This window comes from Pleurodeles waltl, chromosome 1_2, assembly GCF_031143425.1.
Source record: "Pleurodeles waltl isolate 20211129_DDA chromosome 1_2, aPleWal1.hap1.20221129, whole genome shotgun sequence".
Classification (NCBI taxonomy): Eukaryota; Metazoa; Chordata; class Amphibia; order Caudata; family Salamandridae; genus Pleurodeles; species Pleurodeles waltl.
The window spans coordinates 1,336,836,467-1,336,859,012 of record NC_090437.1 but is presented as its reverse complement, the minus strand read 5'-3'; the positions used below and the strand labels follow the sequence as shown (position 1 = coordinate 1,336,859,012).

The window sequence follows — 22,546 nt, the reverse complement described above, 5'->3', positions numbered from 1 at the left end:
TGTTAATGTATTTCAAGCTCACAAGGGTAAGGGGAAGGAGAGATAACCATGATTTATTGGAGGTCTTCGTCAGGACAAGACTCCTTGGTATCAGTGATTGCCAGTACATATGCTTCTATTCTGCTGTTAATTCTCTTAGCAATGTTATTCTTCCAAATCATAGTTGGGGTCCAGGTGCAGCAGAATTGCGTTGTAATCCTTTTGAAAAAGCTTTAATCTCACTGCTCAGACTTCTTAAGCTTTAGTCTTAGACTAGGGTGCTGAACCCCCATTGTTTCCCACAAAACCAGAAACCCAGCTTGGCCTGGTACTGCTTTTCACAAAAGGACAAGAAAATTCAGGACAGTCAATGGCTGACTAATGGGATGTTACTTGAATATTTCCTATTTGTCCTACATTCAAGACTACTTAAAGGGCACTACCCCCACAGTATATAAACAACAGAACTTCAGTGTAACCTCAGCATGTTGCTGAGGTGTTCTAATTTAAGGATAGATTGTGCCACTGCCCCCTTCGGAAACCTGCTAGTGAAGGACTGTGGATTGTGCAACGACTCCACTCCTTGGATGGTTTACACAACCCTCTCCTATCTGATACAAGGGAGGAAGCCAACTCTTTCTTCGCTGTACCACCTGGTTCACTCTTCCCGCCACTCACGCAAGAGGGATGGTGAGCCTGCAGGACCCACATGCCTGGGCCTTGGGAACCCCACCTTGACACTGGGTCACTCAAGGCAGGTCCAAGGTCTCCTGGGCAGGAGAGACAGTGCTGCAGTTGCCCCATCTTACTGTTTAGAAATGTCGTAACAGCACTTAGGGGCTGCTGGTCCACCACAAAACCAAACAGACTGTGGGCTCCCCTTTACTGCTGTTCTCTAGCATTGGATCTTTCATAGATTCACATGATGAAATATTCCCCATCGTCCGCTTCTTGGAACAAACTTGCAACTTCACCCAAGGACATCTCTGGCTCTCTTGGCCTGTTTTTGTTGAGTTTTTAAGAAGCTCTAATCCGGCTATGAAAACTTTGTGAGGATCCGATTGCTGCGGTCACTGCTCATCCTGAATAAGACACCTGCATTCCTTCAGAAAACCTCTTCGTGCTTCTCTCCACGAGTCCCCTGTGAGAGAATGATTATGGGCCTCACTATGACCCTGGCGGTATCACCGCTAACAGGCTGGCGTTGAAGGCCGCCATATTATGAGTGTGGCGGGTTGGCAGAGGCCAACCCGCCACATCTCCACTCATACCGCCAGGGCTGTCAGAGCAGCTGTGCCAGAGAGGAGCATCTCTAACCCGACGGTCCACAGAAGACCACCAGCGGTATTACGAGCTTCCTTTCCACCAGGGTTTCTGCGGCGGTAGCACCGCCACAAAAACCCTGGCAGAAATGGTACCGGTGACACGGATTTCTGTTACTGCAGCATAATTCAACTGTTACCTTTTACAGAGTACCCAAACCTCCACTCTCACTCAGTGGCATATTTAGCAAACTTTCACACAGCACAGCAAGCCACCTTGCTGCGCTGCGTAAAAGGGAAAGGGCAGGAACGCACCATATTTAACATGACACAGCACATTCCTGTCCTTTTCCAGCGCTGGCACCCTTTTGGCTGCTTTTCTCCAACACAAAGTAGGGAAAGTAGGCAGGATTGTTTTTGTGCAGGAAGGGACACCTTCTTGCATAAAAACAATCTCAGAGCATTGGCATTTTCCTCTTTCCATGTGTGCTGCAGAAGGCAGCACACATGAATGGAAACAGGAAACAACAAGAAAAATAAAGATATTTCTCCTTGTTGTGCCTCCTGTGGGAAGTCATAGCATTGTGGCGCATTCCCAGGTCTATCAGTGTTGGTAAATCTGGCAGTGCACCAAAATCTATGGGCGCATGTGTGGGAACAGCAAGGCTCCACCCATGGAACATGTCCCTGTTACAGAGTAACGCAACACAACAATTGGTGCTATGTTGCATTACTCCAGACTAATCAAGCCATGCACGGTCACTCAAGGTGGCCTTGCGTGGCTTGATGAATCTGACTTAGTAGTTGCATTGTCCTTGCACCCCCTTGTGTGATTCGAGGGCGACATAACTCAATGATAAATAAGCACCTTAGTTCCTAAAGGGGCATTAAAGCCCAAACAGGAATTTCTTGACCTTGTGTTGAACTCCACAGTAGCACCCTTCCTCTGGGATACAGATGATACTTCTCACACGGACTGCCTGCACCCTCTGGTTCCCCCATGACCTAGAGAACTGGAATGACACAGGCTGTTCCATCCCAACACCCAGTGACCCTGCACCAAACAAGAGTGGTGGTGATGGCTTGGGATCTCAGTCTCAATGATCAGAAAACTATCTGCTAAGGGACATTGATGGTGCATGGGTCGCTCCCTAACCCGTCAATAGTCTCCAGCCTCTGGGCCTGTACCTGCAGAAGTAACGTAGTGACAAGGTGCTGAACGCCGTCTTATTTGTAGCAAATAAAATCACTGTCATTGACTGTTGTAGGGAGCGCTATTATTATAATCTCAACTATGTGACACTAAGCACTAGCATTTCTGTGTACTGTTACAAGATATGAACATTGCTTCTACCCATGGTCCAGCACTGCAGTTCAGAGGGAGCTGGAGGCACTGAGTGCATGCAGATCAGTCTCTGCTCACCATGCATCACAACCAAACTCTGACCTCTGTTGCTGTGTTCTAGTTCCTGTTCCTCACCTGCAGCTCAGCCTTCCGAAGATCATTCCCTCCCAGTACAGCGCTCTAGTGGACTGCAGCCCTCAAGCCCTCCAGAGCCGCCTGCAAGTGCTCCATCACTTCTCGCACATGATGGCCAAGTCCTGGACACTGATGGATTTGAACCCTAGGAATAAGGTAGTGTGGTTAACTGACCACCTCTTCCTATACTCGCTCTTCTCTTCTGTGCACACTACGGCATGTCTAACACTCGCCGCTCACCTCTTCTGCACCCCCTAATTTCTTGCACCCCGCTATCTTCTTCTCCTTCAAATCACTCATTCTCATACCGTACACATTTCCTCTTACGCTTTACTTACTCTGCATCCAAATGTCCTCTGAACTCCTCTCTATCACTCAGGTCCAATATAATTAATAACATTTTGTAATAAGTATCATGATCAAACCGTGCCTTTTCTGCTGTTACTCAGATATTTCTTGCTTTCCCTCTAGTACATCTCGCGATACACCATGGGGACGTCGGCCATAGCCCAGGGGCGCTTGAGAGGCCTACTCACACCCAAAGTGAGCAACCTGCCTTTGGTGCGCGCCATTGGGCGGACAATGATACAGGGCCGGGCGTACGGACCACAGGTCACAGTCAAAAGAATCACCAACAGGTACAGTACTCAGTACTGGGAGCATCTCACACTACATGGGATTCACGCAACTCTCACGTGAGGGCATTTAGGTTAAAACAGACTCCTGAAGGTAACACTAAGGGGTGAAGTGTGAGTTTGCATTAATGTCTGTGGGGCCAAGTGTTAAACTCACCAATGACACTTGAGTTGACCAGGCGATCGGGCCAATCAGAGGTGTAAAAGATTAAACAGAAAACAGTGTCTAGTCAAATTAATTATTTGTTACAAAAGCAGCCACCGGGATAGGTGTAAAAAATACCACTCTAGGTATTCTGTGCTCCTGCTCAGTGCAGATTTGGTAATGAATGAACACCTTGCTCCTTGTGTTGGCGATGGATAAACTCTCTCAGATTCCATGTTGCCATATATGTTCTACAGACTGCAACCACAAGAGAATGTATAGTTTTCTGTAGAACAAAACAACGACTTGTGCTTTTCATTAAAACTGATGGCCAGAATTATGTACCACTTCGCATGCAACTCAGTTCTAAAAATCCCAGTGTAATTGAATAAAACTGCAGAAATCCATACAGGGTATAAAATTAAACCGAATGTAAGGAATGCATAGGATACAAAACGAAAGAATGCTGATACATGGAATCCACTCTCGGAAGATGAGATGACCAGCAGAGAGCCACACAGATCCTCTCAGAGGCCACTGTGATTCCTTTATCAGAGGCATTGTGAACAAGAATGGGAACCACTGAGGTATGGTAAAGGCATGCCTCCATATGGGTCATTAGCTGTATGTCCGATGGAGCAGACACCATCTACAATGCACTATATTTCATAAATACGGTGCATTCCTGCCCTTTTGTATTGGCGTGGGGCAGTGTAGCAAGAAGATTTGTGGCGCTGTCCTATGCCAAATCCTCATAAATGAGTACCTTTGTTTTTAGCCACACCCTTGACCACGCCCCCACACTCACTGGCCTTTGGTTTGCTAAACACTGTTTAATATTATTTCCTCACAGTAAAAATGATTTGCTGTGGGAAATGGGGACGTTTATTATTGTGGTTGATGATGAGGAGTACCAGGTTCTAGAAATTTTTATCAGAAGGGGGTCCTTACACCTAAATCTTTTTAAGAGGGGGTCCCGGCATCAAAAAGTTTGAAGATCTCTGATCTACAGTGACAGTAGAACACTTAAAAGTTGGTAGAAATGGCAACTGTTGACTCTAGTCTGGTCAAGGGGAGCAGTACATGGGACTCTGGGATTCTCACGTCTAATGCCTGATTACAAAGAGGACAGTGTGGCAATGTCTGAGTTACAGTGACATGTTCCAGATGAGTGACAATAAAATTCTGGATGCGTTTATGAAATGACTTCTCCAGATGCCATTCACAGGAGACTTTCTCCAGAGTGTGGCCTGAAATAGACATGATACTGCTCGATGGAGGGGACCATTCCATTATATGATACAGGGACCGATGATCATGCTGTTGCGTCTGGTAGTTGGTCCCCCACATACATCATCCTTCCATCCCTCCTGGAGTCAGATAGGGTTACACCTTTGTGATAGGCAGACTGAAGTAGTTCACTTGGATACAAGTAGCTTGGTGTTACTCTTAGAGTGGAATAGATTATTGTATAACCTGCAGAAGGTCATCACTCAGATTATGTGAAGACTAGAGTCATTCTTCGTATGACCTCCTGCAGCCTAGAATTAGCTATTGTGCGTTTTACTGGCCGGCATTACTCATTCAGAAGTAGTAGACCGAAGTTAATAATGTGTTCTTCAGAGGGGATTTACTTCTATGATCTGCAGAGGGGAATTACCTATTAAATGGGCTGCATACTGGAGTTACTCATTGTGTGGTCTGCAGACTGAAGTTACTCACTGAGTGAGTGGCACACTGGTCTTACCCAAATTATTTTCAATCTAGAACCATTAATTGTATTACCTGTAGCCAGGACTAATATGGAGATCGGAGATACTCTATGTAGAAGGGAGTTTCTCATTGGGTGTTTTCTAGCTGGTGTTACTCATTGCTTGGTCTGGAGACTGGAATTACCCATTATATAATCTCCCATCTGGAATTACTTATTGGATGATCTGTGGGCTGGAGATACTCTGTGCGGGCTGGAGGTACTCTGTGCGAGCTGTAGCTGGAGGTACTCCATGTGAGCTGTAGCTGGCATTACCCCTTACAAGATCTGCAGACTGGCTTTACTCATTAGATGATCTGTAGGCTGGGGGTACTCTGTGCAATCCTTGCAAGATCTGCAAACAGGCTTTACTCAGATGATCTGTAGGCTGAAGGCACTCTTTGTGTGAGCTGTAGGCTGAAGGTATTCTATGAGAGCTGTGGGCTGCCATTACTCCTTACAAGATCTGCAGACATGCTTTACTCAGATGATCTGTAGACTGGGGGTACTGTGTGTGAGCTGTGGGCTGCCATTACGCCTTACAAGATCTGCAGGCAGGCTTTACTCAGATGATCTGTGGGATGGAGATCGTCTGTGAGAGTTGAAGGCTAGAGATACTTTATAGCTGGCATTGCCCCTTCCTAGATCTGCAGACAGGCTTTACTCAGACGATCTGTAGGCTGGAAGAATTCTGTGTGATCCGTAGGCAGGAGGTACTATATGTGAGCTTTAAGCTGGAGGTACTGTGTGAGATATATCTATCATTACTCTTTCCAAGATCTGCAGACTGGTTTACTCATTAGATGATCTGTAGGCCGGAGGTACTCATTTCATGATCTGCAGAGAAGGGCTACTCATTGTATGATCTCAAACGTTCTCAGTTGTATGGTCTCTCTGTTGTCTTTCCATAGAGGGATAAACAACTTGACAGTTTTCACCCAGCTGGCCAAACAGGTTGTCCATCTGAATCCGACCGAGTTGCGCCTCCCTTCACGCGCCTGGAAAGTGAAGCTGATTGGCGAAGGGGCAGATGATGCTGGAGGTGTCTTTGATGACACCATCACGGAGATGTGCCAGGTAACATTTGATCTTCACAATTTTGATCACGAGATGAGAAGTGTGAAACCAAAGTGTAGACAATTCTGACCCATCAGTTTGGAATTTCCTGAAATTGAGGACTACAGAAACATACTGTGTTTTTCATATTCATTCCCCATTCACCCTAAAGCGATTACCTTATTAAATGCCTGACCTCCATTTTTAGTCAAGAAGTTGACAGGTATACACAAAAGAAGAAATTGGACAAAAGTTCTTGGGTTTGAACTTTATCTACTAAAGAAACAATAAGTCATCTCTCTGTAGTATACTGCATAACTGGGCAAGGACTAATGTTGAACAAGTCACTCTGAAATGGCACACTAGCTGAGTGAAGTGTAGTTGAGATATTGTGGCAGCCTCCCCAGCCTGGGAACATGCAAATGAACACACCACACATGGACATCTGTAACATACGCCTTTATTCCTCAGCATACGATCACACACTGCACTCTGATTACTTCATAACCGTTCATAACCGTTAATAACCACACCTTAACACCTCCCAGCAAGTTACATAATTCCTCTGCTGAGTCTGTCGAGGTCCTAGCACACAGCTTCACAACACTACGTATCCCCCTTTACTAAATAAAAAGTATAAACAAGTGCCACATTAAATGTCTTCCATTATTCGTCGAGGCACTCAAACTAGTCGGCCAGATCGAGTGGTATGAGATAGTTGAGATGCATTCTAGTTGTGCACAGATGGCATAGGTTCTGATGCTTGATCTGGACTGTTAGGTGGCATCGCCTCATTCATAATTGCTGGAGCTGAGAAAACGTCGAAGTAGATGCTTAATGTGTGACGAGTACCATGTGATGGACAATGCACGGTCACCATGTGTTCTATGCACGTCACAACCCTCGGAGGATCAACAGCAAGTGGAGTGTGTTTTCCACTTTCGTTTGTGCTTGACCAGGACTCAGTCACCTTCATTAAAGACTGTTTCCTTAGATTGCTGATCAACAACTTTGAGAAGTTCCCATGACACAAACCTTACCAACATTTAAGGATTGGTCCACTGTCTACTGTGGCAGTTTGGTTTCCATGGCTCTCCAAATAGCAAGGTGGCAGCACTCTCACCAGTTGTGGTGTGAGGAGTTGAACGGTAAGCATGGAGGGCTTGACACAGCCTGGTCAAAGCACCAAGGCTTTTTAATGTGTGCAGGTTGAGAAGAAGAGGAAGAATTAGTTTTATCCCCACCCTCTGAAGAGTGTTTAAGATTTGAAGTGGGATCTTTGGTTTTACCCTTATCCCCATGCTTATCTTGAGATTTTTCACCATCTTTCTTCTTATTGCCATCTTTGTCACCCCCTGTATGAACTTTTCTGTTCACCCTTGTTCTGACCCATTTGTCTGCCTTCTTTCCCAATTCTTGGGGAGAGGTCAGATCAGAGTCTACCAGGTACTGGTGCAACAAATCAAACACACAATTATTAAGTATATGCTCTCTCAGGATTGTGTTATACAGGCTTTCATAATCAGTAACTTTACTGCCATGTAACCACCCCTCCAAGGCCTTCACTGAATGGTCAATGAAATCAACCCAGTCTTGTGAAGACTCCTTTTTGGTCTCTCTGAACTTTATCCTGTACTGTTCAGTGGTTAAGCCATAACCATCCAGGAGTGCATTCTTAAGAACTTGGAAATTATTAGCATCATTTTCTTTCACAGTAAGGAGCCTATCCCTACCTTTTCCACTAAATGATAGCCATAGGATAGCAGCCCACTGCCTTTGAGGGACATCCTGTACTACACAGGCCCTCTCAAGTGCAGCAAACCACTTGTTAATGTCATCCCCCTCCTTATAAGGGGGGAACTATCTTGTGCAGATTCCTGGAATCATGCTCTTTTGCAGGATGACTATGGGGAATACTGCTGCTGCCAACATGGGTATCTAAACCCAACTTTTAAGAACTTTTTGAAAGTTTAGAGGTACTTTTCAGCACTTAGAAAAGAGTGAAAAGAGGAAATGCAAAACTTTTTGGCTATGTGTATATACACTGACCTTGTTTTGTATATTTTTCTCTTATGAAAAGTACAATGACAAGAGTGGTAAGTAGTCTCAAGCACTTATCCCACCGCTGCCACCAATGTAGGAGACTGGACTGGCTTGTAGTGAGTACCAAGGGGTCCTTGCACCTTGCACCAGGCCCAGTTATCCCTTATTAGTGTATAGGGTGTCTAGCAGCTTAGGCTGATAGATAATGGTAGCTTAGCAGAGCAGCTTAGGCTGAACTAGGAGACGTGTGAAGCTACTACAGTACCACTTAGTGTCATATGCACAATATCATAAGAAAACACAATACACAGTTATACTAAAAATAAAGGTACTTTATTTTTATGACAATATGCCAAAGTATCTTAGAGTGTACCCTCAGTGAGAGGATAGGAAATATACACAAGATATATATACACAATAGCAAAAATATGCAGTATAGTCTTAGAAAACAGTGCAAACAATGTATAGTTACAATAGGATGCAATGGGGAAACATAGGGATAGGGGCAACACAAACCATATACGAATGCGAACCACGAATGGACCCCAAACCTATGTGACCTTGTAGAGGGTCGCTGGGACTATTAGAAAATAGTGAGAGTTAGAAAAATAACCCTCCCCAAGACCCTGAAAAGTGAGTGCAAAGTGCACTAAAGTTCCCCTAAGGACAAAGTAGTCGTGTTAGAGGAATAATGCAGGAAAGACACAAACCAGCAATGCAACAACTGTGGATTTCCAATCTAGGGTACCTGTGGAACAAGGGGACCAAGTCCAAAAGTCACAAGCAAGTCGGAGATGGGCAGATGCCCAGGAAATGCCAGCTGCGGGTGCAAAGAAGCTTCTACTGGACAGAAGAAGCTGAGGTTTCTGCAGGAACGAAAAGGGCTAGAGACTTCCCCTTTGGTGGACGGATCCCTCTCGCCTTGGAAAGTCGTGTAGAAGTGTTTTCCCGCCGGAAGGACGCCAACAAGCCTTGCTAGTCGCAAATCGTGCGTTTGGCGTTTTTGGACGCTGCTGGGGCCCAGGAGGTCGCAAATTGGACCTGAAGAGAGAGGGGACGTCGAGCAAGACAAAGAGCCCTCACTGAAGCAGGTAGCACCCGGAGAAGTGCCAGAAACAGGCACTACGAGGATGCGTGAAACGGTGCTCGCCGAAGTTGCACAAAGGAGTCCCACGTCGCCGGAGACCAACTTAGAAAGTCGTGCAATGCAGGTTAGAGTGCCGTGGACCCAGGCTTGGCTGTGCACAAAGGATTTCCGCCGTAAGTGCACAGGGGCCGGAGTAGCTGCAAAGTCGCGGTTCCCAGCAATGCAGCCCAGCGAGGTGAGGCAAGGACTTACCTCCACCAAACTTGGGCTGAAGAGTCACTGGACTGTGGGGGTCACTTGGACAGAGTCGCTGGATTCGAGGGACCTCGCTCGTCGTGCTGAGAGGAGACCCAAGGGACCGGTAATGCTGCTTTTTGGTGCCTGCGGTTGCAGGGGGAAGATTCCGTCGACCCACGGGAGATTTCTTCGGAGCTTCTGGTGCAGAGAGGAGGCAGGCTACCCCCACAGCATGCACAAGCAGGAAAACAGTCGAGAAGGCGGCAGGATCAGCGTTACAGAGTTGCAGTAGTCGTCTTTGCTACTATGTTGCAGGTTTGCAGGCTTCCAGCGCGGTCAGCAGTCGATTCCTTATCAGAAGGTGAAGAGGGAGATGCAGAGGAACTCGGCTGAGCTCATGCATTCGTTATCTAAAGTTTCCCCAGAGACGCTAAATAGCCAGAAAAGAGGGTTTGGCTACTTAGGAGAGAGGATAGGCTACTAACATCTGAAGGAGCCTATCAGCAGGAGTCTCTGACGTCACCTGGTGGCACTGGCCACTCAGAGCAGTCCAGTGTGCCAGCAGCACCTCTGTTTCCAAGATGGCAGAGGTCTGGAGCACACTGGAGGAGCTCTGGAGTGGTCACTCCCCTTTCCTTTGTCCAGTTTCACGCCAGAGCAGGGGCTAAGGGGTCCCTGAACCGGTGTAGACTGGCTTATGCAGAATTGGGCACATCTGTGCCCAAGAAAGCATTTCCAGAGGCTGGGGGAGGCTACTCCTCCCCTGCCTTCACACCATTTTCCAAAGGGAGAGGGTGTCACACCCTCTCTCAGAGGAAGTTCTTTGTTCTGCCATCCTGGGCCAGGCCTGGCTGGACCCCAAGAGGGCAGATGCCTGTCTGAGGGGTTGGCAGCAGCAGCAGCTGCAGTGAAACCCCAGGAAGGGCAGTTTGGCAGTACCAGGGTCTGTGCTACAGACCTCTGGGATCATGGGATTGTGCCAACTATGCCAGGATGGCATAGAGGGGGCAATTCCATGATCATAGACATGTTACATGGCCATATTCGGAGTTACCATTGTGAAGCTACATATAGGTAGTGACCTATATGTAGTGCACGCGTGTAATGGTGTCCCCGCACTCACAAAGTTCAGGGAATTGGCTCTGAACAATGTGGGGGCACCTTGGCTAGTGCCAGGGTGCCCTCACACTAAGTAACTTTGCACCTAACCTTTACCAGGTAAAGGTTAGACATATAGGTGACTTATAAGTTACTTAAGTGCAGTGTAAAATGGCTGTGAAATAACGTGGACGTTATTTCACTCAGGCTGCAGTGGCAGGCCTGTGTAAGAATTGTCAGAGCTCCCTATGGGTGGCAAAAGAAATGCTGCAGCCCATAGGGATCTCCTGGAACCCCAATACCCTGGGTACCTCAGTACCATATACTAGGGAATTATAAGGGTGTTCCAGTAAGCCAATGTAAATTGGTAAAATTGGTCACTAGCCTGTTAGTGACAATTTGAAAGTAATGAGAGAGCATAACCACTGAGGTTCTGGTTAGCAGAGCCTCAGTGAGACAGTTAGGCACCACACAGGGAACATATACATGCACACCTATGAGCACTGGGGCCCTGTGTGACAGGGTCCCAGTGACACATACATATAGGCCACAAACCTATGAGCACTGGGGTCCTGACCAGCAGGATCCCAGTGACACATAACAACCATACTGAAAACATAGTGTTTTCACTATGAGCACTGAGGCCTGGCTATCAGGATCCCAGTGAGACAGTGAAAACAGTGACAAACACCCTGACATACACTCACAAACAGGCCAAAAGTGGGGGTAACAAGGCTAGAAAGAGGCTACCTTCTCACAACCCCTCCATGAATGCTCATTGAATAACCCTTTTGATGGTCCCCATGAATTGTTCCACAACACCATTGGCTTAGGGCCACAGAGGTGTACTCGTTTGATTCTTGACATTTAGTCCAACTAGGAACTCCTTGAAGCCTTTTCTATTGAACAGTGGACCATTGTGAGATTTGAGAATCTGCAAAGATGTCATCCAGCCGCTCAATGACCTTGTAATGGGATGTTGATGACAACTCCTCTAGTAAATGGAAGCTTGAATACTCATCAATAACTACCATGAAATTATGTCGGTTTCCTAAGGGCCCAAAGAAATCAATGGCAACCCTTTCCGAAGCCTGTGCAGGAAGGTCAGACGTTGTCAATGGATGCTGCGTCACTTTGGGGAAAAGGCAGTTGCAAAGATGGCAATCTTAGTTCCCTCTAAACTTGCTTGTCTAGGTGTTGGAACCACACCAGGTCTCTTACCTGTTGACCTTTATTGTAATCTTGGGGCAGTGTCCGGATCAATTCAGTTGTTTCATTTAATGGTTTGCCTTTGTCTTTTGTTCTTCCTTGCAAGAAGCCTGACCAACATGCTTCTGTTGCTCCTTGGTTGATACCATCATTGCACATCCATCTTCTTCACTGGTGCTTGATAATGATGTTAAAGAGCCTGATGAGCTTGACAATGATCGACTTTTCATAACTGATGTTGCTTTTTGGACTTGTGGGTGTGATGAGAATGCTTCTTGAACCTTCTGCCGTCCATTTTCTCTTCTCGCTGTGATGTATTTGGTTTCTCTTTCTCTTTGCAAACCGTTATGAAGTGGTTGTCTTTCCCGCAACCTTTGTACGTCTGTCCTATGCCGGGACATTTACCTTCACTGGGAAATGAAAACCCACATCGGAAACACAACTTTTTCTTCTTTGAAGACGTCAACCTGCATGCCTCTACCTTGTACTTGCTTTTCATGACCAAGGCTGATTCACTTTTCACTGTTCCAACATCCCTATCAGCAGCTTGTCGATCTGCTCTTTCATTGTCTCTTGCAGTCATTACTATTTTCTCTAAACTGAGCACCTCTCTCAACATGCGTCTCCTGAAACAGTCTGACAGACAGCCATCGAGTACTCTGAGACGTATGGCTTCTTCATCATTACATTTACTAAAGATACAGTGTTTGATAAGCATCTCAAGTCTTTCAACAAACTCATCCATTGTTTCACCAGCTTGCCGCCTTGCTTGATTGAAAACCTACCTTCCATAGTCGACATTCAGGATTCGATTGAACTTGGTACCCAATGCTTCTTTGAAATGATGATATGATATTACAACAAAATATGAAATATTTTCTTCAGCACTCCTTTTACTCCATCATTGGCAAGGTTCTTTAAATACTTTTTTTTTAAAACTTTCTTTATTGGTATTTTTATCACGACTGGCATCAGTCATGATTGAACATTACAATAACACAAAACATAACAAGCAGTGCATTTCGGCAATTCAATGAAGGAACAATCTCAGAGGCCCAAGCATGGGCAAGGGCAACACATACAATCTGGATCTTGTATCCACCGGAGCTAGGCCCTCCACTTCTCAAGGCACAATAATGCCCAGGTGACCCAGGGACCACACATGGGGACCACCCAGCAATACTATTAGTCATCAAACGTTACGATCAGAAATAGAAAAAACACTAAAACGGCATCCGCACATCACTCCCCCTCACTTGAGCCATCCAGAGAATCATATTCATCCCCCTCTGTAAAGTTGTGTAGTAGGGCTACAGCGCTACGGCCTCCGAGGCCCCCTCATCCCTGCGGGTATTACGCATGTGAATTTCCATCGCCATTCCCCATTCAAGGAGATCCCTCTGCCAAGATGCCTCCCAGGGAACCTGAGCCCTCATCTAGCACATGGCCACTCGTCTCTTGGCTAGCAGCAACGACAGTCGGCCCATTTTATGATGTATCTGTCATCCCCTGGGTCTAGGTACCACTCCCAGAAGGCAGGCCTTTGGGGTCAAGGGTATCGCTATGCCCGTCCCCTCTGTTATCTTCAGAACCACCTTTTCCCAGTATCCCCAATCCCACCCCACATGTCCAGGCTAGATGCAATAAACTGGCACCTAGGTTCCCACTTCTTGTGTACTTCGCTCCCCATCAGGAGTTTTTCAATTAAGGCGCCTGGGGGACACATATGTGCAGTGCAAGAAGTTAAAATGGAGCAACTTAAGTCTGTGATTGCAGGACACTTTCTTCACCAGCATACATCGTTGTGCCCAATCCGCGTGGTTCTTTAAATACTTAATGATTTTCTTATCATCTACTTTTTCTAGAGTATCTAGAAAGTAATCAAACATCTCGATCCATGTGATCCACCTGCCGTCAATATTCTGCTTCTTGGCGGTGGTGGTTTCAAATAAACAGCTGCATCGTACTTTGTGCTCTTTTCTGCGGCAATTCAAAATTTTCACTATCCAGTGGCTTTCTATGCACTCGATGCTACTCGCGGCTGTGCACGCATCTGCCTCTCAACTAGGCCTGGGTCATTATACCTGATTCAAGGTTGAGGCACTTCCCTAGCTCAAGCTAGTAAGTATGTTCGTACTTTGGTACCTGGTTATCACTGCCTTCATCATACGCTTTGCATGGATGATGGGCCTGGTTACGGCGTGATGCACTATTTCTTCTTTCAGTGTTCCCAACGGATTCTGGTGGGCTTTATTAATGCTGTTCTCCTCAGGGCTGTTAGACCTGGCAGCTCTTGGCGTGGTTTCCCTGTACTTTTTTTGCTTCTGACCTCCTGTTTGGGATCCTGTTCTGTAATTCTGTTTTGCTGGTTTGATACTCTGGGCACATTATCACTGCTACCCAGTGCTAAGGGGCAAGTTCTCTCTGTCTAAAAGATATCGGTAAATGGTTTTCCATGATTGGCACTTTTGATTTACTGGTAGGTCCCTAATATTGTGCACCATGTGTGCCCAGAGCATGTAAAGCAAATGCTACTAGTGGGCCTGTAGCACTGATTGTGCCACCCACATGAGTAGGCATGTAACCATGTCTCAGACCTGCCACTGTAGTGTCTGTGTGTGTGGTTTTGCACAGCCAATTCGACCTGACAAGTGTACCCACTTGCCAGGCCCAAACCTTTCCTTTTACTACATGTAAGTCACCCCTAAGGTAGGTGCTAGGTAGTCCCGTGGGCAAGGCAGTGTATTCAAAAGGAAGGACTGTTGTGCTTTACATGTCCTGAATAGTGAAATACTGCTAAATTAGATTTTCACTGTGGCAAGGCCTATCTCTCCCATAGGTTAACTTGGGGATTGCCTTTTAATATTTTTGAAGTACAGTTTCCCATTGGGAGCAAATCTAGATCGGAGTTTGGGGTCTCTGAATTCACAATTTAAAAATACATCTTTTGGTAACGTTAGTTTTTAGATTGTCTGTTTGAAAATGTCACTTTTAGAAAGTGGGCATTTTCTTGCTTAACTATTCTGTGCCTCTGCTTGACTGCTGAATACACATCTGGGTCATAGTGACAGTTGTGCTGTTTGTGAATTCACTCTACACAGTGACACAGAGGGAGCTGAGGTGTGTCCTGCATATCCTTATGAGCCTTCCTGGGCTAGAGTGTGAGGGAGAAGCTGACATCTGCACTTGAAAGGGCTGTGCCTGCACTCACACAATACAGTTTCCACCCCCCTAGAGTGTGTGTGGAGTAGGGCAAGGAAGAGATGGTCTTGTGTACTGCAAAGACTTCCCTTTGAAGTTTGCCTACTTAAAAGGCAGAAATGAGCGTAAGTATTGGATTGCTGACCCCACAACTTCAGATTACTTCTGGATCAAGAGGAACCTCTGCCAAGGAGAAGAACGTGATTATTGAGGACGACATGCCACTCTGCCTGTTGCTTCGCTGTGATGGCCTGCTGCTGCTTCTGCCTTAAGAGGGAAAGGACTGGACTTTGCTGTCTGAAATCCTGCTTGTGAAGTTTCTCCAAGGGCTTGGACTGAGCTTGCCGCCTGTTAAGAAGTCTCAGGGACATCAAAGACTCCACCTGTCAGTACCTGGGTATGCCTGTTGAGGACCCTGACTTGCCAAGTAGTGCCAATCCAGTTCCTGGGCCTTTGGGAGGAAACTGGCTTGAAACCAAGAAAAACCAGGCACGTTGAGTGAGGATGACTCCAGAACCGTCTGCAACTCAAAGCCATGGTCCCCGCTGGAGTGTCACTACCCCGTCCGACACCGCAGGCCTGACGCCACTGTTGCCTCGCTGAAGTGCTGCGAAGGGGCACCTTCTAGCACAAAAACTATCCTTTGAGGCTATTTCCTCTTTGTATGTGTGCTGCGGAATGCAGTACACATGCAACGAGGAAATAATGAGAAGAAATAAAGGTATTTTTGTAAACTTACGCCAAGGTTGGGTAGATGCACCATTTCGGCCCAAACCCATGTCTATAAGCCTTTTTATTTTTTTTTTGTTTTTTTACAAAGTAACACAAATACCCACTTGCATTGCCCTGTAGATACCACAAAGTATGTCAGATCTGTGTCAAAAAGTGATGCAACCCTGACACAAATTCTTTGAAAATCTGGTCCTAAGTGGCTGCATTGAGAAGCGGGTGAGGATGGGATTGCGTGGAAGACCACCAGGACCCACAAGGGACCATAGAGCAGGTGAGGATCAACGTAGTGTGCCAGCATCTGAGACAGGAGGAAGTGAGGCTGGATCCAGGGACCATGGCATAGAGGACGGGTATGGCAAATACAAAAGGGCCAAGCTAGTGCCTGCATTGCTTCGGCGTCTGCACAACTCGGTTGCCTTTTTGGCCATGGGTCCTCTGTTCATCCCACGATTCCCCCTTTCTTGTGGTTAAAGGATTGGAAAGCTAGAGACCTACAACGTCCTGCACCACATTATTCTCTGGATCAGTGGAAGCCTAGGGCTGTGGTGTAGCATGCATCGCCGAGAGATGAAATGTGGTTGAAGAACCAGAGGCAGAACCACGTTGAGACTAAAACTGGCAGGGTAATGAAGGATGGATTCTGTCCCCTCTGTCCTACTTTCTGAAGGTTATTAGAAGAGCATTGAGACCTCCTATGAGGAACTGAAATTGATATTATTACACACAGTCCCCAAGGCTATCCTGTACATGAAGTCAGAACTCAACAATAGAAGTGCATGGTCATCTGGGCCTGAGTGAGTAGAAGACAGCAGTAAAGTGCCATACAACACAGTGGAAGCCAGAAGGGTGGAAGCCGGTCTAGCAGTCTGGGCACTGGCTCCTTAAGTGACATAAAACCACGCATAAAGTTGCACAACTGAGCCACCTAAATACAAACCAAACTAACTGACACTGTGAAAGTCTTCGCTGTGAAAGCCCAGGGCCTGCATCATTGCTCCTTCCATGGCAATGCTGCAACAAAAAATGAAGAAACACATTTGCGAGGGGTGGGACAACCCGTTTAATTGATGGAGCAACCCCTTCTCCCATGGCCAGACAGCAGCCAGAACGATAGGGAGAAACAACTCAAAACAGCAGGCCGAAATCCTCCCAATGACAGTCCCAGATGTACCACTAGGACAGCAAAAATACGAAAGCCCTTGTCGATAGGCTTGGAGGCATCCTAACTGCCACAGGAAACACCCAAGAAGCAGTAAAAGTGCACAATTCACACCTAGACTTACTACGATCTGATCAGAAAACCACAGCACAGATGGTCACAAACACTGAAGACACCCTGGTTGAAAGAAACCAACCATCCAAGAACTGAGAAAGCACATCACCAGATTGCAGGAATTAGTGATTCCTTCAATAAAGAGCAGATTATTTGTAAGGCAAGTCCATGTAAAGTCCAGGTGAAAATGGGAGAATTTTTTAACTACATCTGAAATTGTAGGGGCATATTTTTTAAGCTTTTATGGAGCACAGCAAGCCACCTTCCTGCACTCCCTGAAAGGGCAGGAATGTGCCCTATTTAAAATAACACAATGCATCCCTGTCCTTTCCTTGTGCTGGTGCCCTTATGGCATCCTAGCGTTAACGCAGGCAGCTTTACACCATGGTGCAAGGGTGCCTGCGTTGCCAATTATGGAAGGAACCTCCGAATGTGAGGACTAATATTTATCAGCTCAGCTGCAGTGGGTGGGTAGATGGTTCGCAAATCCACACACAGAAGAATCTCAACGCGTCATAGGAGCCATCCACAATACATCACTAGAAGACAGGACATTTGACATACACGTGAGATTACATGAAATGTCCAGATACTGATGAAAACGATGCCTTGCTCGTACCAACACTGGTTCTGTTTACCCACTAGAGCTATTACTGTGGTTAAAGAACTGTTGAAGGACACTGACACTGTAGAATGGCATACGGCCAGCATCTTAAACCTGGTAGACCTGTTCTAAAATGGGACCCTCTATAGATTCAGCTGCCTACTATAAACATACTCAATGTCAGTGGCCAGTTTTTGACTCATGGCTATCTTGAGGGTATTAAGACATGTAACCCCAAAACTAGGCAACATTCCACATACTCCTTACACATAGCACTCCTGAAATGATGAATACCTTGAAAGACTGAAGTATGTCAAAAGAGAGATGGAGAGTCTTAGAAACAGATGGGGTACAGACCTAGGCTTGCTCTGAGACACGGAATGGTTTTCCGCATACTCCCTACACATAGCACTCATCAAAGGGCGAATACCTTGAAATACTGAAGTATATGTCAAAAGAGAGTTGGAGAGTCCTAGAAACAGATGGGGTACAGACCTAGGCTTGCTCTGAGACACGGAATGGTTTTCCGCATACTCCCTACACATAGCACTCATCAAAGGGTGAATACCTTGAAATACTGAAGTATATGTCAAAAGAGAGTTGGAGAGTCCTAGAAACAGATGGGGTACAGACCTAGGCTTGCGCTGACAAACACGGAATGGTATTCCACAATGGTTTTGCCTGGAAAGGTAGTGAGAAATCTAAGACTTGAATATAGTGTAACATCTAACACAGCACTTATGTGCTGTCATGGTGACTACACAAAATGAACCCTGGAATAGCGACCATCTGCCTATAGCTTGGGACAGGGGATACTCTGGTCGTGCCCAAACATCTCTCATTAAACGCGGTCATCACAGACATGGTCACTGCACTTACCAATAGACCCAGGTTATGCACATATGAAGATTGCAGACTACGATGGATGATAAGACCCAAAACAAAATGAAGTTTAGATACTGGGACCTGGAATTGGTTCAGGGGATGAGGCAAACAACCACCACCTGGAAATCAGTTGATGCAACCAAGACTAGTGCATGGAAGAGAGAGCTCTAAGAAGAGGCTGAAACAGAGAACACAGCCATCTCCACACAACAAAGATGTAATAAAGTACACCAGACTAACAACTTAGGATGACAGAGTACGGTAATCGAGAAAGATGAGTCACCCCCTTGATCAAAAACACTAATGTGGAAATGGGCAATCACGCGTTCCAACCAACCATGAAGACAGTGTTGTTCCCCTACTCATGTCCAGGTGTCACACAAGCACACTAGGTCCAACACACATGAGTTACCCCCTAATAACGACTGAAACTTGTCACCTTGAGCAGTTGGGAGTATGGACACAGTAAGAAGTTAGCAAACTGGGACACTAACAAAGACTGGGAACACACAACCACAGTGAGTAAACTAGACACTGTAGTTATAACAGATTTTGTTGCAGACAAAGTGGAATAGCTGTACGTGGTTTGAATTGTTAAATTGTTGAGTATAGGCGGGTGATGTGATCACAAAGTTCTGGACTGAGCTGCTCCGGGATCAGGGCCGGCCTTTAGAATGGGTGAGGGGGGCACATGCCCAAATTGCGGGCCTTCAGAGGGGCGCAGGAGCAGCCTTAGCAGTATCCCTCCAACAAATGTAGTCAACACCATCCTCTAGTTTGTTTTGCTTCTTTCTCTTGTCCTCCCTTACCTTCTCACTCCCTCTACCATTCTCTCCACACATTCACAATTGAAGATGACAAATGGGAGGGGCACCAAATGCCAGCACCTGCGGGTATTAATATTTAGTACCATGTAGTTTCTCTCTGACAATCTCCAGATGTTGTGTTGCACAAGCCGCTCACCACAGTGGTCACACTGTTGGGAGGCGAAGTACAGGTCTGACACTTCACCAGCTATTGGCTGTTTCTGCAGTGGTTTGCACTGAGTACAGTGAGCATTGAGGGGTCTGAGTTGTGATAAAATCCAGGGGGCGTATTTACAAGCCCCTCGCACCACCAGAGCATCACTTTTTCTGAAGCTTTGTGGTTCACATTCCAGACCCATAGCTACGGTCTCGTGGATATGAAGTAAAGCAAAACCGCAAGACGCTGCTTTGCCTTACACTGCGTCAGGGGAGCGTTCCATGGACATTCTGGTGGGTTTTTCCACGCAACACCCATGGGTTTGATGCATTCCCAGATTTTTCAACCTGGGAAGGCGTCAAAATCTTATGCCTCCCAGGGTAGGCGTACTGAGGAGAAATATTTTTATTTCCTCTTTCCTCGTGTGCTGAAAGAGGAAAATGCCTCCAGGGATTGTTTCCTGTGCAGGAAGGTGCTTCTTCCCACACAAAAACAGTCCTGAGGGTAACGCAGATACCCTTGCCCCATGGTGCAAGAGTGCGTGCATTGGTGCTAGACTGCCTAAACGGCACCAGCGCAGGGGAAAGGACAACAATGTATGTATTTAACAAAAAGGTAACTTGCTGTGCTGCCCTGCACCTCTAGTCTAGTAAATATGCCTCCAGGAGTGTTTTCACAGTTTTTGCATGTTCGTTGCATGCAAGTTGTAGAACCACCCCAATCCCCCACTCCCCTTCCACCACCACCAAATCCTGTCTCACTTCACTTTTGTATCTGATTTATTTCAGGAGCTACTCTCTGGAAAGGTGGACCTGCTGATCCCCACCCCTAATGGAACTGATGAGGCTGGAAGCAACAGAGATAGGTAAAGCATACCTGCAGGGCAGACACACACTTACCACGGTGCAATAACATGGACACCAAGTTCAGGCTTCTAAAAATCTCATTAAGTGCTCAGCGTGATTCATGCGCTACGCCAGTGACAACTGGGAGAGGATCGGCCATTCCACCATAATGACCTTGCCTGTTTCACAGTAGTACCTGCAGGGACTCCGAGAACTTTGTCCCAGTCTAAGGCCTTGATGCTGCACACCAAGGGAGGCTCAACACACTCTCCGTAACAGATTACTTCCTGCAAATCACTGGTCCTCTGATTCCTTGAGTTGGTCCCAGGGAAGGTAAGGTCCAAGGTTTCTGTGGATAGGATCTCCATGCGGGGATCAGGTAGTGGGACCTGTTCCTGGATCTTCATGGTAAGTCATGTCCTCATATCCATGCTGGGCAGTACACACTGAGCATCCCCTTTCAAGGCACAGCATTGTTTGCTGGGACTGATACTGTCCTTAGCAGCGATGATACAATGCCCTTTCCCCAGTACACGTGATGTGCTGGTGTTAATCATTCTTTAGGTACAAGGGCAAAAAATCAAGGGCCATATTTAGTATTGCTGTGTTGCGTCAAATGGAGAGAGCAGGAGCATGCCATATTTACTAATGTACGGCGCATTCCTGCTCTCTCGCTGTGCTAGGGCACTCAGCGCTGCCTAACACCAACACAGGCACCTTTGTGCCATGGTGCTAGGGTGACTGTGTTACAGGCTGGATTGTTTTTGCACAGAAAGGGACAACCTCCTACACAAAATCAATCCTCAGAGCCATTTTCTGCTTTCAATGTGTGCTGCAGAATGCACCAGACATAGAAAGAGGAAACAACGAGGGAAAATAATTACGTTTCACCTTGTTACGCCTCTGCTGGTAAGGCGTACCATTTCGATGCATTCCCAGGTTTACTACTCTTAGTAAATCTGCGAATGTGCCAGAATCCAGGGATGGATGCATGGAACATGCACACTTCACCCATGGAATACCCTCCCATTGCACAGTAATGCAAGGGAGCATTGTGTGCTGCATTACATTACTTCAGATTTACTAAGCCACACAAAGTGGCTTTGTGTGGCTTAGTAAAGCTCACTGAAGCCTTTGCGCTGCCTTGCCATGACAAGAGACACCAGCCACCCTCACTGAAGGCTTCAGCTTTCAAGACATTGCCAGAGGCAACAAAACAAGGTGGCAGTGGAACCAGCAGTGGCAGAGGAGGGCTGGTTGACCAGGGCTGGATGTCAGAGGAGGGCTGGATGTCAGAGGAGGGCTAGCTGACCAGGGCTGGATGTCAGAGGAGGGCTGGCAGAGGGGGGCTGGATGTCAGAGGGGGGCTGGCAGAGGGGGGCTGGATGACCAGGGCTGGATGTCAGAGGGGGGCTGGATGACCAGGGCTAGATGTCAGAGGGGGGCTGGCAGAGGGGGGGCTGGATGTCAGAGGGGGCTGGCTGACCAGGGCTGAATGTCAGAGGGGGGCTGGATGTCAGAGGAGGGCTGGCAGAGGGGTGCTGGATGTCAGAGGAGGCCTGGCAGGGGGGGGCTGGATGTCAGAGGGGGGCTGGATGTCAGAGGAGGGCTGGATGACCAGGGCTGGACGTCAGAGGAGGGCTGGATGACCAGGGCTGAATGTCAGAGGAGGGTTGGCTGAGGTGGGCTGGATGTCAGAGGAGGGCTGGCAGGGGGGGGGGGGGCTGGATGTCAGAGGGGGGCTGGATGACCAGGGCTGGATGTCAGAGGAGGGTTGGCTGACCAGGGCTGGATGTCAGAGGGGGGCTGGATGTCAGAGGGGGGCTGGATGTCAGAGGGGGGCTGGATGACCAGGGCTGGATGTCAGAGGGGGCTGGATGTCAGAGGGGGGCTGGATGTCAGAGGGGGGCTGGATGACCAGGGCTGGATGTCAGAGGAGGGCTGGCTGTCAGAGGAGGGCTGGCTGTCAGAGGAGGGGCTGGATGTCAGAGGAGGGCTGGCTGTCAGAGGAGGGGCTGGATGTCAGAGGAGGGGCTGGATGTCAGAGGAGGGGGTCTGGATG

General features: G+C 47.1%; 1 protein-coding gene across 1 annotated transcript in view; it reads left to right on the top strand.

Annotated features, from left to right (window-relative positions):
* The window catches only part of LOC138257190 (probable E3 ubiquitin-protein ligase HERC1), an 805,868-nt gene that overhangs the window by 741,692 nt on the left and 41,630 nt on the right, over positions 1-22,546 (top strand). The window contains exons 70-73 of the mRNA XM_069205891.1: positions 2,708-2,880; positions 3,193-3,359; positions 6,163-6,328; positions 20,428-20,504. Coding sequence (XP_069061992.1) covers positions 2,708-2,880; positions 3,193-3,359; positions 6,163-6,328; positions 20,428-20,504 — 583 coding nt within the window. The remainder of the gene's footprint in view (positions 1-2,707; positions 2,881-3,192; positions 3,360-6,162; positions 6,329-20,427; positions 20,505-22,546) is intronic.